This window comes from Urocampus carinirostris, chromosome 2, assembly GCF_059441175.1.
Source record: "Urocampus carinirostris isolate Australia breed hairy pipefish chromosome 2, RoL_Ucar_1.0, whole genome shotgun sequence".
NCBI lineage: Eukaryota > Metazoa > Chordata > Actinopteri > Syngnathiformes > Syngnathidae > Urocampus > Urocampus carinirostris.
Window position 1 is genome coordinate 8,729,497 of NC_142350.1, and position 18,027 is coordinate 8,747,523.

At 41.1% G+C, this 18,027-nt stretch overlaps 1 protein-coding gene across 1 annotated transcript in view; it reads left to right on the forward strand.

The window, feature by feature from the left end:
* pag1 (phosphoprotein membrane anchor with glycosphingolipid microdomains 1) overlaps nucleotides 1-15,832 on the forward strand; it is a 49,566-nt gene extending 33,734 nt beyond the window's left edge. The window contains exon 7 of the mRNA XM_088328743.1: nucleotides 13,318-15,832. Coding sequence (XP_088184869.1) covers nucleotides 13,318-13,638 — 321 coding nt within the window. The 3' untranslated portion in view covers nucleotides 13,639-15,832. The remainder of the gene's footprint in view (nucleotides 1-13,317) is intronic.
* The last annotated feature ends 2,195 nt before the right edge of the window (nucleotides 15,833-18,027 follow it).

Genomic DNA, 18,027 nt, shown 5'->3' on the forward strand with positions numbered 1-18,027 from the left:
GTGTCAATCATCATTTGAATCGATCACTATTGGCTAAAGTTATTCGGAGGTCAAGGGGCGGATCCTTTTTATCATTTACAGGCTAGCATTGGCTTGAACGGCAAACAAAGCCTGCAATTGGCCGAAAAAGATGTGTCAATCATCATTTGAATCGATCACTATTGGCTAAAGTTATTCGGAGGTCAAGGGGCGGATCCTTTTTATCATTTACAGGCTGGCATTGGCTTAAACGGCGAAACAAAGCCGCAATTGGCCGAAAAAGATGAATTTGTATAGCATGTGGCTGACGGCATAGAGAAAGCATTTTTTTCTATTCTGTATTTGTAAATATTGTATTCTCCTGGATTTACTACCCTCACGGATATAAGAGGACATTGGCTGCACATTATTATGAACACAACAACTTCGGTGAGCTACTCCGGATTTTATATTGTCCCTGTATCTTGTTTCAGACTGAACTCGATGTTTCTGTGATAAGCGGTGCAGATAATGGATGGAATGGAGTGACTATTTTTAAATTCAACTCAATTCCAAGTGTTTATTGTCATTTGCACAGTAAAGTTGCGAGCGAAAAAGAAAATAGATATTAAGGAATGGTTGGCATTTCTTGAATCCCAAGACTTTAACCTTCCGAATGATGGAACGATGCATTTGAGTGACATCGTACGGACACCGCATCCGCACGTGTTCTCGACACGTATTTGCGTCTTTGCAAGCTTTCGGAATGTTAAGGGGGTAATAAGTTGGACTGAACTATCCGACTGTTTTGTCCACGTTCCCATTGTAGCGCCTTATAATCCGGTGCGTCTTATGTATGTCAAAAATAGGACCAAAAACTATTTTTTCATGCGCCTTATAGTGCGGAAAATACGGTACTTAAAAGAGAAAAATAAGACAAAAGAATGTCAGGATACATAGGTAAAAAGGTAGTCACTAACATGGTGCCCCAAGAACCTCAGAATTGCCCGGACAGGTTCTGAAAATAGCTCACCAGTGATTCGTCATTGTGATTTTCCAAGTAATTGGATTTCTAACTGGCATGACGCTTTTGTGGTTGACTGAGCCTATTTTAACTCAACTTCTAGTAATTAAAAGCTGGTAATAAAATAGTAACAAAATAGTAGAAACATTCAGATTCAGATTCAGATTCAGATCTACTTTATTGTCATTCTAGTACACGTGTATACAGGGAGTGCAGAATTATTAGGCAAGTTGTATTTTTGAGGATTAATTTTATTATTGAACAACAACCATGTTCTTAATGAACCCAAAAGTCTCATTAATATCAAAGCTGAATATTTTGGAAGTTGGAGTGGGGCTTTTTTGGTTTTAGCTATTTTAGGAGGATATCTGTGTGTGCAGGTGACTATTACTGTGCATAATTATTAGGCAACTTAACAAAAAACAAATGTATACCCATTTCAATTATTTATTTTCATCAGGGAAACCAATATAACAGCTCAACATTCACAAATATAAATTTCTGACATTCAAAAACAAAACAAAAACAAATCAGTGACCAATATAGCCACCTTTCTTTGCAAGGACACTCAAAAGCCTGCCATCCATGGATTCTGTCAGTGCTTTGATCTGTTCACGATCAACATTGCGTGCAGCAGCAACCACAGCCTCCCAGACACTGTTCAGAGAGGTGTACTGTTTTCCCTCCTTGTAAATCTCACATTTGATGAGGGACCATAGATTCTCTATGGGGTTCAGATAAGGTGAACAAGGAGGCCATGTCATTAGTTTTTCTTCTTTTAGACCCTTTCTTGCCAGCCACGCTGTGGAGTACTTGGATGCGTGTGATGGAGCGTTGTCCTGCATGAAAATCATGTTTTTCTTGAAGGATGCGGACTTCTTCCTGTACCACTGCTTGAAGAAGGTGTCTTCCAGAAACTGGCAGTAGGACTGGGAGTTGAGCTTGAGTCCATCCTCAACCCGAAAAGGCCCCACAAGCTCATCTTTGATGAAACCAGCCCATACCAGTACCCCACCTCCACCTTGCTGGCGTCTGAGGCGGACTGGAGCTCTCTGCCCTTTACCGATCCAGCCACGGGCCCATCCATCTTGCCCATCAAGACTCACTCTCATTTCATCAGTCCATAAAACCTTAGAAAAATCCGTCTTGAGATTTTTCTTGGCCCAGTCTTGACGTTTCAGCTTGTGTGTCTTGTTCAGTGGTGGTTGTTTTTCAGCCTTTCTTACCTTGGCCATGTCTCTGAGTATTGCACACCTTGTGCTTTTGGGCACTCCAGTGATGTTGCAGCTCTGAAATATGGCAAAACTGGTGGCAAGTGGCATCTTGGCAGCTGTACGCTTGACTTTTCTCAGTTCACGGGCAGTTATTTTGCGCCTTGGTTTTTCTACACGCTTCTTGCGACCCTGTTGACTATTTTGAATGTAACGCTTGATTGTTCGATGATCACGCTTCAGAAGCTTGGCAATTTTAAGAGTGCTGCATCCCTCTGCAAGATATCTCACTATTTTTGACTTTTCAGAGCCTGTCAAGTCCCTCTTCTGACCCATTTTGCCAAAGGAAAGGAAGTTGCCTAATAATTATGCACACCTGATATAGGGTGTTGATGTCATTAGACCACACCCCTTCTCATTACAGAGATGCACATCACCTGATATGCTTAATTGGTAGTAGGCTTTCGAGCCTATACAGCTTGGAGTAAGACAACATGCATAAAGAGGATGATGTGGTCAAAATACTCATTTGCCTAATAATTCTGCACTCCCTGTACAGAACGAAATGTCGATACATCTGACCCGCACAGTTTCCTTGAATGTACAGATATAAATAAAATGTTGTATTGAGTTGGAGTATTGAGTACTAATAATATACTAAATAATTATGGCTATGTATAGTATTTTACAGTAGTGCAAATAGTGCAAGAGGAGCAGCTAACCAGATGTGCAAAATGGGCAGTCGGGTAAACAAGTCAGGTAAACAGTAACAATAACACTGTAACAATAACACTGTAAGTACAATAGTGCAGAGAAACAGATGTGCAAGGAGTGGCTAGCTATAATGAACTGCCAGTAGTGCAAAAAGTCAAACAAAACCAACAGATGTACAGATTAGCAGCAGTTTAGATTTACTATGTGTTTGATTGACCATTTAACAGTCATGATGTCAATTTGGAAATGCATATCACACTGGTGCCAATCAGAAACAAAAAGTAGGTCTTAACTTAAGAGTTAGAGACTCCTGGCCAATGTTGTAATAATAAAGGGTTACATTAATGTATTCAAATTAAATTAAAAAATATTCTGGAGCCTTCGCTCTGAAAACGCTGGTCTTCTAGTGATCCCAAGAGCCAAGAAGAGATCCGCAGGTTCGGGAGCGTTCTCCATCCGGGCCCGGTGCTGTGGAATGCTCTTCCCCCTGAGATTCCATCTGCAACCTCAGTGGAAATGTTTAAATCTAAGCTTAAAACACACCTCTACTCTATAGCATATGAATAACCTATATTTCATTTTGATAATATGTGGTTTATTTGCCCTCATGTAGGTTTTAGATGAGTGGACGGTGTCATAATAGTCTGTAATTTGCAATATTCTTTGATCTGTGCAGCCCTTTGAGACTCTTTGTGATTAAGGGCTATACAAATAAACAAGACTTGACTTGACACTTTTCCCGCAGAAAGTTGTGACTGAAAGTGCTGTGTAAATACATTGAATGTACTATAAAAATATATATAATAAAAAATAAATAAAAATAGTTCATTACACGGGCAGCACGGTGACTGAGTGGTTATTGCGTCCTCGGCACAGTTCTGAGGTCATGAGATTGAACCATCTTGTGTGGAGTTTGCATGTTCTCCCCGTGTCAAGTCAAGTCACATTTATTTATATAGCCCTTAATCACAAAAATGTCTCAAAGGACTGCACAGGATTACAATTACAAAATTACACAATTACCTGATCTCAAACCAGCATGCGGGCAAGGAACAACTCAAAAACCTCAGTGTGAGGAGAAAAGGGAAACCTTGAGAAAGGACCTCACATGTGGCAATCCCCCTTCCAGGATTGACTGTGCTTGCTTAGGTTTCCTCCAGGCACTCTGGTTTTCTCCCACATTCCAAAAACATGCATGTCATGTTAATTGGCCAGTCCAAATTGTCCCTAGGTGAGAATGAGCACGTGAGTTGTCCATCTCTGTGAGCCCTGCGACTGGTTGGCAACCAGTTTAGGGTGTCACCCGCCCACTGCCCGAGGATAGCTGGGATGGGCTCCAGCACCCCGCGGCGCTACTGAGGATAAGCAGATAATGGATGGATGGATTTCGTTCCACTTTGTGAAAAATGATCTTATTTAGGTCGAGAGTGGACTGAACCACTACTTAAGTTAAAGCCCCAATGTGTAATATTTGACCAGTAGATGGCAGTGTGTTGTCTGGTACAAACGAGGGCCATTGTTACACAGCAGAGCATAGCAAGGATACCGAACAAACATGGCACCGACCTAAATGGGGATATCACGGTGTAAAAGAAATTCAAATGTCCCAACTTGTGATATTTTTTTATAAAAAATAAGATTGGTATAATAGTTCATGCATTTTTGCTGAGTTGTTCAAATCAATGTTTTTTTAACTGGATGAGAGTTTTTTTCTCTACCAATAGGAGGCACTAAATATTACACACTTTCCCCTTAATCTGGCCTAGTTTTGTCTGTTGTTTTGCAACAATTACAAAAAATACATTATTTTGTTTATTTCGTATTTATTTTAAATCCAAACCAGGTAGTATGTTTAAAACAAATCCCAAAATGGTTTGTTCAGGGATCTGCACAGATATTTTTAGGGTTCATGTGCTCACAGGAAAAACATTGTGTGTATTTCGTTATAAACTTTTATTTGAGTACATACATTTTAATATGCATGGATTTCAAGTTGCAATTGAATTAGTGTTTAAATAATCTCTAAACATCTTTTTCATGTTTTATAAATTCAGTTTAGTATAGACCAAGTTGGGGCAGCAAGGCGGCGCAGTGGTTAGCGCATGTGCGGGAGTTTGTATTTTCTTGCGTGGGTTTCCTCCGGGCACTCCAATTTCCTCCCACATTCCAAAAACATGCATTTCAGGTTAATTGGCCGGTCCAAATTGTCCCTAGGTGTGAATGAGCGAGTGAGTTGTCTGTCCCCGTGTGCCCTGCGATTGGCTGGCAACCAGTTCAGGGTGTCCTCTGCCCACTGCCTGATGATTGCTGGGATGGGCTCCAGCACCCCCGTGACCCTACTGAGGATAAGCGGTGTAGCTAATGAGATGAGATAAACCAAGTTGTTTTTTTATTCTTCTATTTGAGTGTTTTTCAACCTTTTTTGAGCCAGGGCACGTTTTTTTACATTGGAAAAAATTCGCAGCACACCGCTAACCAAAAATGACACTGAACAGTATGTTTAAATACAATATAATTTATAATACCCCCAGTTTTTACAGCATAGACACTTGCCAATGACATAATATTTGCAGAAAATTATTCATAAATGTTTTATAAAATTTAAAATTTCAAAAAGTGACATTGGATAATTTCTCAAGGCACATCTGACGATCTCTCACGGCACAGCGGTTGAAAATCACTGTTCTATGTGACAAAAAAGACAATGTAGACATTTTCCATTTTTAAAAAGGGAGGGAGCTTTAGCACTGTGCATTCCAGTGTTTCATCATAACAACGTCAAAAGAATAACATCTGATTTTACAAAATAATACACGCCAAAAACTGTTTTATATTTTTAAAACAATAAAACCATTTTTAGGGTCATTTTGTACAAAGTAACGCAGACATTTATTTTCATGCGTTTTGGGTTCTTTTGACCCAAGTTTAGAAAAGATCTTCGACAGTGAATTTGGTTTCTTTTCATTTTACCCGATATAAACTAATAATGCGTAACCCTCTTGTTGTCCTTGGGTGAGAATGACCGCCACTGTGTTGCAAAATAAACATAAAACAATCCCCTGAATTGTATTTTATTTAACTTTAAATATTGTGACTTTTCCTAGATTGGTCCAACAATAGAAAAAGGAAATGTTGTTTTTATTCACATTTCTATGTAAGCTGTATTAAAAAGTAGAATTATCGTCCTTAAAATGAGGACAACACAAGCCTTGTGTATATAATATCGTATTTCATCAATCTTCAAATAATTTGATTTATTAAAATTGGCCCTATGCTGTCTCAGTCGGATGCAGAGATTATAATTCATCCGTTTGTTACCTCCCGTCTCGATTACTGTAATGCACTACTCTCCGGTCTCCTGAAGTCCAAAATCATGAGCCTTCAGCTAGTACAAAATGTTGCAGCGAGACTTTTAACTAAGACAAGAAAGTTTGATCACATTACTCCGATTTTAGCTAACCTGCATTGGCTCCCTATTATCTTTAGATGTGATTTTAAGGTTCTGTTGGTATTATACAAAATCATGCATGGACTTGCTCCCTCATATCTTTCAGATAAAAATGTTCCCCTATGTCCGGAGCCTTCGCTCTGAAAATGCTGGTCTACTAGTGATCCCAATAGCCAAGAAGAGATCCGCAGGTTCGAGAGCGTTCTCCATTCGGGCCCCGGTGTTGTGGAATGCTCTTCCCCCTGAGATTCGATCTGCAACCTCATTGGAAACATTTTAAAGGCTTAAAACACACTTCTATTCTATATCTTATGAGTGACCAATATTTCATGTTGACAATATCCGTGTATTATTTGTTATTGCAACATCCATTGCAGCCTGGTCATCCTGGAAGGGGGATTACCTCATATGCAGTCCCTTCTCAAAGTTTCTTCATTTTTCTGATGTTGAGGTTTTTGAGTTTTTCCTTTCCCTCTTGTAGGTTATAGATCAGGGGATGGTGTATTAATAGTCTGTAGTTTGCAATAATCTGTGATCTGTGCAGCCCTACGAGAGTCCTTGTGATTAAGCTATACAAATAAACATGGCTTGACTTGACATGTTTGACACCAATCTTACTACTAGGAAAGCCTGAATGACCATTTTGCGTAGCTAGCTCTTACCGGTAGTGCTATGTTCCGGTCCGGAGCCTTTGCTCTGAAAATGCTGGTCTACTAGTGATCCCAAGAGCCAAGAAGAGATCCGCAATGCTCTGTGGAATGCTCTTCCCCCTGAGATTCGATCTGCAACTTCAGTGGAAATGTTTAAATCTAAGCTTAAAACACACTTCTGTTCTATAGCATATGAATAACCTATATTTTATGTTGACAATATCTATGTATCTGTGTATTTTTTGCCCTCATGTAAGTTTTAGATCAGGTGATGGTGTCATAATAGTCTGTGGTTTGCAATAACCTTTGAGACTATTTTGTGATTAAGAGCTATACAAATAAACATGACTTGACTTGACTATCCTGTATTATTTTATCGCACAGTCAGTTATTTACGTTACTAATTTTGGGCAAAGTCACTGATTAGAATTCCTCACCAAACAAGCTTAAGTCCCCAAATTTGCTTATTTGCCCGACTACTTATCGTCATCTCTTTGTTTGGGTGTTCCTAATACTACGGCCTTCGCCCTTTGCGCCTACTCAGCAGGAATTCTGGCACTATACCAGTTTGCATATTATTTTTGCTGCATGTAGACCCCTCGGGGCCTGATTTAAGATTAACCCCGAGTAGTTCCGGTTCCCTATGGTTTACACTGGCGCACAACCAGCAGGTGATTTGTCTTGTCACGTCATTTGTGTGTCTGTGTGCGTTTCTGTATGTTTGTTGAGCGACAGAGGCAGCTGCTAGCCATCCCGGTGACAGTCATTCCGCCACTATGATGGATGGCAGTGCGTCCTGAGCTTATATGGCCGCGCCGTATGTAAATGCCCCTCGGGCGGCTGTACAGTAAACACACGCGTGTTCTCCGAATGTCGACTGACATCGAGACCTGGTCGCCGGCGTCTCCTGATGAGCCCCGAGGCCTTTTAAGAGATAAGTTCGGCTGCCGTCACGGCACGTGCCTCCCGTGTTCAACAACAGCGTTGTCATTGGTATGCTACGCTAGGCCACACAAGCTAAACGGGAAGTTTAGATAAGGAGCGTCAGCACGGACGACACCTGACGGCTTGTCAAGGTCGGTACGTGTAATCAGATTAGCGTCGTTCGCAGGGTGTCAACATGCCGTAATCCTACAGCGTAATCTATGTGCATACGTAGCACGTCTGCAAGATATGAAATCCATTCTGCAAATAAAAGCCGGTTATTTTGTGTTTTGGAAGTACACATTAAACAGCGAAAGTAACTGATTTTCAGGCATGTAAGCGGGCAGCCATTTTGCTACTTAATGTCCACTGACAATGACATTACAGTTGATCATTAGGCAACTTAGATGTATGTTTTTTTTAATTGAAATGATTTGTTTTGAATTAGTAATATTGTAAAAAAATCCTTTGTGTTGCACTTTAAAAGGTGGGGTGTGTAGAATTGAGCACCATCCATTGGTGAATTAATCATTCTGAACCTCACTATTCAATTGTATTTTTTAATTTATTCAAGTAAAATAAGAAAAGTCATTAAGAAATGAGCAAAATCTATCTTTTTACTATTACTTTCTGCTAAGATTAGATCCATACCATAATGACACGTATTTGTTCATTTTGATTATTTATTCTTATTTTAAATTATTTACAATTATTTTTTCCTTTTTCCATTGTATTTTTAGTTCATTAAACTAGAAAATATCTTAGAATATATTGAGTAAAATAAAACGTATGATATTTCTTTCCATCCATCCATTATCTGCACCGCTTATCCTCAGTTGGGTCGCAGGGGGTGCTGGAGCCCATCCCAGCCATTTCCGGGCTGTGGGCAGGGGACTCCCTGAACTAGTTTTCCAGCCAGTAACAGGGCCCACAGAGACAGACAATTCACTCGCTCATTCACACCTAGGGACAATTTGGACCGGCCAATCCACCTGAAATGCATGTTTTTGGAATGTGGGAGGAAACCGGAGTGCCTGGAGGAAACCCACGCAAGCACGGGGAGAACATGCAAACTCCACACAGGAAGGTTTGATCTTGTGACCTCAGAACTGTGCCGCACGAGCGCTAACCACTGAGCTGCCATGCTGCCCTGATATTTTCATAAACCAGTTAATAATATATGGTAAAATAAGGAAAACAATTAAATCCATTATCTGCACCGCTTATACTAACTAGGGTGCTGGAGCCCATCCCAGTCATCTTTGGGCAGTGGGCAGGGGACACCCTGAACTTGTTGCCAGCGAGCTGGGAAACACAGTACAGACGACCATTCACACGCTCATTTATACCTAGCAACAATTGACCCGCCACATGTGTTTTTGAAATGTTGGTGCAGGGAGACCATGCAAACTACGCACAGGAAGGCTTGTAGCTGATTTTGAACCCATGGCCCCAGAAGTATGCTGTTGATGTGCTAACCACTCCGCTGTCTAATTTAAATAAGGAAATAAGTTAAAAATATATAATTAAAATAATACTTGGATGTTTTTACTAAAGATAACTATAAAACAAGTTAAAAAGATAATGTAAATCAAAATAAGATAAATATAATTCAATATTTTACTAAAATAAGATACATAGTTTTAATAAAATAAGCTACAAGTTGAAATATTGTATATAACAAAATAAGAAAAATAATACTTAAATATTTTTACAAAAATGAGCCAGAAAGCAAGTTAGAAATGTATGGTAAAACAAGAAAAGTAATACCTAAAATGACAGGGTTTAGTATTTAGTGCCTCCTAGTGGTACCAAAAACTTGTATTCAGTCAAAAAAAAAAAACAACCACATTTATTTCAATAGTAGGCAGAAATACATGAAGAATTATCTATCTATCTATCTATCTACCTTGGTCATATCCCTCAAGAGGGGTGACCGACAGCAAGACACACACATACAATAAAGAAAATAAAAGGGAAATAAATAACAAAAAAAAAAACACACACAAAATGTTTTGGACCATGGCCAACCCAATTGCCCTAACACCCAAACAAGTTAGGCACCTCGGCACCCAAGTTGGTCATGCTTTCGTCCCTCCAGATGAAACGGGACACCAGAAAGCGGCCATGTCACTCGGGTCAGGGTGACACAACACACTCTTTTGTTCAACAGCAGGGCCCGACAGCTTTCACTGGTTTACCCCTGCCGCATCATACGGGTGCCCAGCCCATCCTTAAGAACGCGTCCACAATCCCACTATCCTTTCACAACACCCCTCCGCTCCTTCCTATCACCAACAAGAGCTCGAGCTTCCATTTTATTTAGATCTCTTTCCTGCAGTGCACTCATAACACCATCCATCCACGTTCATCGCGGCCTTCCTCTTGGTCTCCTTCCATTGACTTCTGCTCTGTAGATCCTCTTCAACATTCGCTCCTCATCCATCCTCTCCATGTGTCCAAATACCAACCGAGTACTCTCTTATCAACACGCTTGCTCAGTTCCACGACTACTCCAGTTCTGTCTCTCACAATTTCATTTCTCAGTCTATCCAATCTTGTCACTCCTAACATAGTCCTCAAACACTTCATCTCAAAAACATTCAACTTCCTTCTTAAATCTGCGTTCAGGCTCCAAGTCTCTGCACCATACAACACAGTCGGCACAATCACACTCTCATACAGTCCCCTCTTAACATCCATACTCATACTCTTGAAGTATTATACCAATGTTAATTTTGATAAAAAATAGTAGATCGAGAAATTTGTATTTCTTTTACAAAGTGGAATCCCTACCGAGAGGTGGCCGCCATGTTTGTCTGGGATCTTGATGCTACACTCATTTATTTTATTTATTTTTACTAAAATGAGTTTGAAAAACAAGTTAAGAATATTGAGTAAAATCATAAAAATACTGAAATAAGCTAGAAATTCAAGATATATAGGAAAATAACATGAGTAATTAAATAATTAATAGATCCGACAGCCCTGTTTTCAGCCAATCAAAATGCGAGGCCGACCACATAAATCACTCATGGAAAATGAGCTTTAAAAAAACATCAGCGATGTATGGTTAAAATTAAAGAAACAATCAAAATTCGGATAGGAGTCTGCCTTCTTGATAAATTGGAAAAATTCCTTTCTTGATTTTACAATTTCAGCAAAAATCCCCTTCCAATAAATATACTCCCCTTCCTCATATCTCATCTCATCTCATCAGCTGTACCGCTTATCCTTATTAGGGTCGCGGGGGGGCTGGAGCCCATCCCAGCCATCTCCGGGCAGTGGGCAGGGGACACCCTGAACTGGTTGCCAGCCAATCGCAGGGCACAGGGGACAGACAACTCTCGTTCAGTCACACCTAGGGACAATTTGGACCAGCCAATTCACCTGAAATGCATGTCTTTGGAATGTTGGAGGAAACTGAAGTGCCCGGAGGAAACCCACGCAAGCACGGGGAGAACATACAAACTCCGCACAGTAAGGCCGGTAGCTGGATTTTAACCCACGCAGGAGGTTCCCAAGGACCTCAGAACTGTGCCGCACACGCGCTAACCACTGCGCCGGTGAAATTTCCAATTAGGGTTTGGGGTCCCCGGCCTGCTAAATTGTCATTTACGCCTCATGGGTACAAGCCGTGTAGGAGGAGGTCACTCTGCCTAATTGTCAGGCCAATTAAAGGCAAATGGAAAAGCCTTTAGGAGCCGCGGATCGTACGGCCGATCTATAAAAGTAATCATGTGACCATAAGTGTATCGATTCGATTCCCCGCCTGAAGATGCCTTGACGGATGAGCGCCGTCGCTCTCCTAAAATGCCGATAAAACTTGTCACTCTTCATCACCTTCTCGTCCACCAGTGCAGAGAACAAGACGGTTAATAGGACATATTTAGTGAGAATTGGTCCCTGGAGATCCTTTACAAAACCATCCCCGATTCCCAGAACTCATTTCCTAAGTCGCGAGCACTTTGCTCACGGCGAGAACCCAAAAATGAGAACATCAGATGCCAGAAGCTCCGAAGTGGGGGAACCCACCATGGGTCTGCAGCACCCTTTTTGGTTTAAGGGTTTTCAAATTTTATTTTATTCTAAACTTTGTGGAACTACTTAAAGGACTACTCTTATCCCTCGATACTTTCGCTTGGTGCTTTGTGGCCTCAGTGCAGAGAATTATCCTTACTGTACTTGCGCCAAAAATGAACGGCACTCGTGTCACTGCGATCCGTTTTTTCCAGTCCTATATTGCTGAGAGAAAGGACTGGCAAAAAGCACTTTTAATAGGAGGTGTGACGTTCTGGCCTCGCCTAAATTGAAATGCACAGTTTTGGCAGAGATCCATTATCCTCAGAACTACCTTGGTACTTCCCTGTATCAAATATTTGGCGATACCTGATGGCATATTTCTGCGAGCAGGCGCTGGCAGAGAACAATTTTGTCAGGCGTGGTGGCTCTTTTTGTAATTATTTTTGCCTAAAATGAACTGCACTCGTGCCGCTGCTATCCATTAGCCCCGATCCCATGTTGGTACAATCGGGGACAGGCAGAAGGAACTTTTCTTGGGAGGTGTACTGTTCTAGACTGTGTATAATGAAATGCACGATTGTGACCCTTATCCAGTATCCCTGGTCGAATCTTGCTGAGAGTCGGAGTCGGCAAGGCGTTTTTTTTTTTCCTGGTTCCGGCCACTGAAGCGTGTTATTGTCGTCCACTTATAATGAACTGCACCCGTGTGGCGGCGATCTGTTATCTCCAATCCCATTCGATAAATTCTGTTTTGGCTGGGCTAACTAAAATCAACCATTTTCCCTGATCAACAATTGCCATGATCCAAAGTCGGCGGAGAGCTTTTTTGTCCGGTTCAGGCCGCTGAAGCATGACTTTCTAGCCCACCTGCACTGCTTTGGCCACGATCCATTATCCATGGTCAACCATTGCTGAGAGCACATGGATTCATGCTGCCGTGATCTTTAATCTCTGGTCAATGATTGCTGTGAGCAGGGGGAAACAGCGCATATTGAAAAAATAAGGAGAGTGGGCTACTATGGGGGGACGCGGACGTTCTGGCCCCCATTTGCTCTGAGAGATTAAAATAATTGGCCATAAATTAAGCCAAGTTGGGTCAAAAGTCGACCAGTCCACTATTTGTTCAATCACACTTTTATGTGTTTTCTACACTTTAAAAATTCTTTGGGTTTAAACAAAAGGACCAACCTAAATACTTGGGCAGATCTGACCCTTATTTCTATGCATCATTACACAAAACAACCAAGAAATATTGTGTGACCCCATTCAAAACTACACGAAAAGTGGGATCATACAGACCCCCTTTTGGCCCAATTTGGGTCATTTATCACCCAGGAGAGGTATCAATTGTTTCCTGTGTTTCAGTCGTACAAGCACTCCAACATGGACAGAACAACACCAGAGGACGGCGAAGTGACCCCCGGGGAAAAGGAGCACGACTACAGCAGCATTGCCGAGCTCAAAGGTTTGATCCCGGCCGGCTCCAACGGTGACCTCTACGCCACCGTCAAGGACGTTTACGCACAGCCTGTCAGGGACGGCGCCGACCCAGGTTACGAGAGCATCCGCATCCCAAAAATCGGAAGCGGCTCGGACCAGGAGCGCCGGGAGGGCGCCGATGCCTCGGAACCGGACTACGAAAGCGTGGGAGAGTTGGGCCTTGGTCGGGAAATGTCTCGTCTTTGAGCTAACGTGGTTAGCGTCCTCTTGTCCGTTCTTGGGGGGGATTAGCGTCGGTACTAGCGCCCGCCTGGTAGGACCATATACATATCATCCCACACATGCTGCATTTTAAAGGTGAAGAATCTTGACCAACTATGAATGTTTCAAAGGCAAGCTTTCATATCGAGGGTCTGGATTCCTTCTCAGAATCAGAGGCCACACCCCCTGAGCCCTGTTGCGATCTGAGTACCCTTTGGACTTCTACATTTAGGTTTCTTTGCACCCACCTTGCTAATTACGTGACTTCCTCGCCTTTCACAAGATTTCCTAGACATGGTTCCAAATGCTAGGTGACTGTACGATACCAGGGTTGTGCTATCACAAACTAGTACTTTGATCAAAATTGCCCTAAAAATCCTTGGGCAAAAAAAAGACCAAATTTAGGTCAAAACCAGACCAGTAGTCTCTTTGAAAACACTTTTCGGGTTCCAGAATTTGCGACTTCCTCGCGGATACAAGACATTTCGTTCTGTGTACATTGTTACAAAGAATGACAATACAAAGGAAATTATTATTATTTCTCAGACGCGGTTCAAGATGCTAAATGGCTACATGCTAGCAAGGTTATATTATCAGTAATTGACATTTTTATTAAATGCGCTTTTAAAGTCCTTGGGCAAAACAATGACCCAGACTCGGTCAAAACTGAACCAATACACTAGACTTCATAGATTCCAAAAACGTGACTTTCTCGCCGCTTTTAAGATTTCCTAGATGTAGTTCAAGGTGCTAAGAGGATACATGATAGCAAGCTTGTGTTATCACTAACTGGCAATTTGATCGTATGAGTGCTAAAAATTCTTGGGGAAAAAATGATTCAAATTGGGTCAAAAGTGGACCAGTACATTTGTTTGATTATACTTTTTTGAGTTCCCGAATTTGCGACTTTCTCGTTTTTCTCAAGATTTCTTAGACGTGGTTCAAGATTCTAGATGGATACATGCTAGCAACGTTATACTGTCACTAACTGGCAATTTTAGCAAACCTGCCCAAAAATCCTTGAGCAGAAAAATGACCAAAATTTGGTCAAAAACGGAGCAATACACAATGCGATCTCACTTTTTAGGTTCGTAAATACATGACCTCCCCGCCTTTTGCGGGATTTCCTAGATGTGGTTCTAGATTCTAGGTTGCTACATGCTAGCACTGTTTTGCCATCTCTAACTGGCAATTGTATCATCTGCGCTCTTAAAAAAATAATTACCCAACTTAAGTCGGAAGCAGACCAGGCTAGACATGGTTAAAGGCGCTAGGTGGCAACATGCTAGCAAGGTCATGCTATACTAGCTAGCGATTTATCTTAGCACCATTTAGACCTCCGCTTCTATGTTTCTTTGCATTGACCCTCCTAAATACGTGACTTATTCGCCTTTCTTGAGATTTCCTAGCCGTGGTTAAAGATGCTAGGTGGCTACATGGTAGCAATGTATTTTAGCGCTTCAGTAGCGTCATAGCTGCCTTTACATAGTTGTCCCTAGCGCCCTCTTGTGGGTTTTTCCTGTGAATTTGTTATTTATTTCCAACAACGTGCCAATGTGAATGTGTGCCTGCCTGCCAGAAGGTTTCTATAGCGCGTTTATAAGCGGGAAAAACGTTCGGTACACTTTTTGAACTTTTTAATCGGCTTTTTGCAAACTATCATCTGAGACGATTTATCCATCAGCTTGTGGTACGTTATATAATCTTCACTTTCTCGACAGCATCGAAGCACAACGTCTAAAATCGTGGTACAGTATTTCTGTTTTCTGCACAATTTCATTACATTAAAGCTTATGTGTATAGTAGCACAACACAGTACTTACTAGAAAGCACTAGTTTAACACCGCTTTACTTGCGGGAATATCGTGTTTGCTTTGTTTTGTTATTATTATATGAGCACTGATGTACAGTATGTACGCGTGTGCGGCAATGTTTTTGGAGAGTATTCTTTGAGTCAGTAGCCAATCAGGTGCACGGGAAGAAAAAATAAAGGTACAGAATTAGGTACACTTTGTTTTTGTGGTACTTTTATTTAAAAAAATGAATGATATATATTTGTTTGTATAAGATTGTCATTCTTTTGTATGTAAATGTTACGCAATCCCTGGAATATGTGTTGTTGTTTTTTTTTAACTTGTGGTTATTCATGTGAATAAAAATACATGCAGCCTGAGAGTAATTTTTTGTTGTTTTTGGAGGGTTCTGTGTCACATTTTTAGACAAGAGTTGGAGGTTTTTAACTACTTTTTGGGGCCATAGCTAATCATTTTCACCCTTCCGATCATTAATATTCAAAAGTTTTTTATTTAAATATAATTAGCTCATTTTAAGTATTATTTATTATTCTTATTTTATGATGTTTCTGGTCAGTGTTAGACATTATCTAGTCCAAAATGGACATGTAAAACTAGGCTGTGTTTAGTCCATCCAATGTGGACTTTTCTTACTTCATCCAAAATTAGCCCCATAACAGACGTCTTTTAAATGTCTTGAAAAATACGTTGTTTTCATTGAGTGGGTTATGATAAAAAAAAAAAAATATGAGATGGAGGTTTGTGCAGTAAACCCACAACTATGAAAAAACAATTACTACTTTCTTATTTGACTATTATACAAAAAGCATAAATGTTGTCTGTTTCAGACATGATTTTGTCTCAAAATAGATGTCTAGAATTGACTATGTTCTGTCCATTCAAAGTGAACAACATTTACTCTAAAAACAGTTAATTTGGTTCACTTTGTCCAAAATTAGCCCACAAAAACACGTCCTTTCAATGTCGTTTTCAACCTAAATAAAGACGTTGTTTTTCTTAGCTGGGTTCTGATGGGAAATGGAAGTATGAGATTAAGAACTGTAGATGCATCCCCCGTTCACTTACTATCAGACATTGATTAGTAGGGGTGGGCGGAGCAATCTGAATATTGATATTATCGATACTAAGCGATTAATTGGCAAATTGTCCCTAGGTGTGAATGAGCGAGTGAATTGTCTGTCCCTCTGTGCCCTGCGACTGGCTGGCAACCAGTTCAGGGTCTCACCTGCCCACTGCCCGAGGATGGCTGAAAAGGGCTCCAGCACCCCCGCGACCCTACTGAGGATAAGCGGTGCAGATAATGGATTGATGGATACAAAGCGAGTACTTGGATCAGATCAATACATTTTTCCTGAGATCGATGCTTCGCTCCTCCATCGATTTTCTCAATTTTCTCTGCGCAGATAGCTACTGTGGCAACACTTCCAATTCACATAAAAACCCGGAAAAAAAGCTCACCGTACATGGAGCAATGGTCTGCAGCCAAAAATAGTTTCAGTTCCTGAATAAAAACCTGTTAATCCGTTGTCACTACAGTAACAGAGGCAAAGGGTCCCTTCCTTTATTTTTCGAATTATTGTGCAATCGAAAGTATTTCAGATATCTTTTTGACATTGTTAAGAAGTCTTTGTATTTTTGTTGCATCGCTGTTGTTTTCGGAGTTTGCTTCTCTTGACTTTTTTTGAAACCATAGTAATAGAAATGTCTAAACTAATTATTGTTTATACTGTTGACATTTGCACTGTAGATTTTTAAGATTTACTTCTGTCCTATTTAACTAATAGATTTAGTATGACTTTTGGAGTTTTATTACTATACAGAAAGAGCAAAGAGTTTGGCATTCCGGGAGGGAGATCAAATTTACAAGAATGAAACCATCATGAATCGTCTACTTTGTTTACGCTTACGAAAACAAGACGACCCGGGGGCCTGTTGGGGGTAGGGGGGTACATCCTACCATCTCCAACTTATTAACTAGCAATTTAGTGAATCCCGTGACACATTCAAAGTAGGCTACACGTCTCCAAACTGGGTTAAAGCATAAAGTGTGTCTGTCTTCTCCATTTTTTGCCTTTTTTCTTCCCTTGCGTCATTGTTTTGAATGGAGAGAGAACGACAGAAGGCGAAGAGAGCGAGCGGGGAAGAGAACCGCGAGGGGCGGGGAAGGAGAGGAGTTCTGAGGCGGGAGGAGGCCTTGTGGAGGCGTGTGCTCTCTCAGCCAATCATAGAGCGTCTCAACCGCGGGACCGCACATGTTTACGGGCAGCATTCCGCCGGTTGAGGCTGGAGCGCAGTACGGACTGGATTTTAACGCAACGGAGCTGTAGTCTTGGAAATTGGATGTTTTCAGCTAAATGTACTTTTGGTAGGACCACAACAAACGGATAACGGAGAGTGGGGTTTTAAAAAACGACATTCTAAGGAAAATCGTCGACGCAAAGGTTTATTTGACCAAGTGGTCGCCATTTCGTGCGTTGGTGGAAATCTAACATGGCGTCAAAACAGCTCCGTGTTTTACCCCCGACTTCTCTCCGTGGCGAAGTAGGCTAGTGACGGGAAT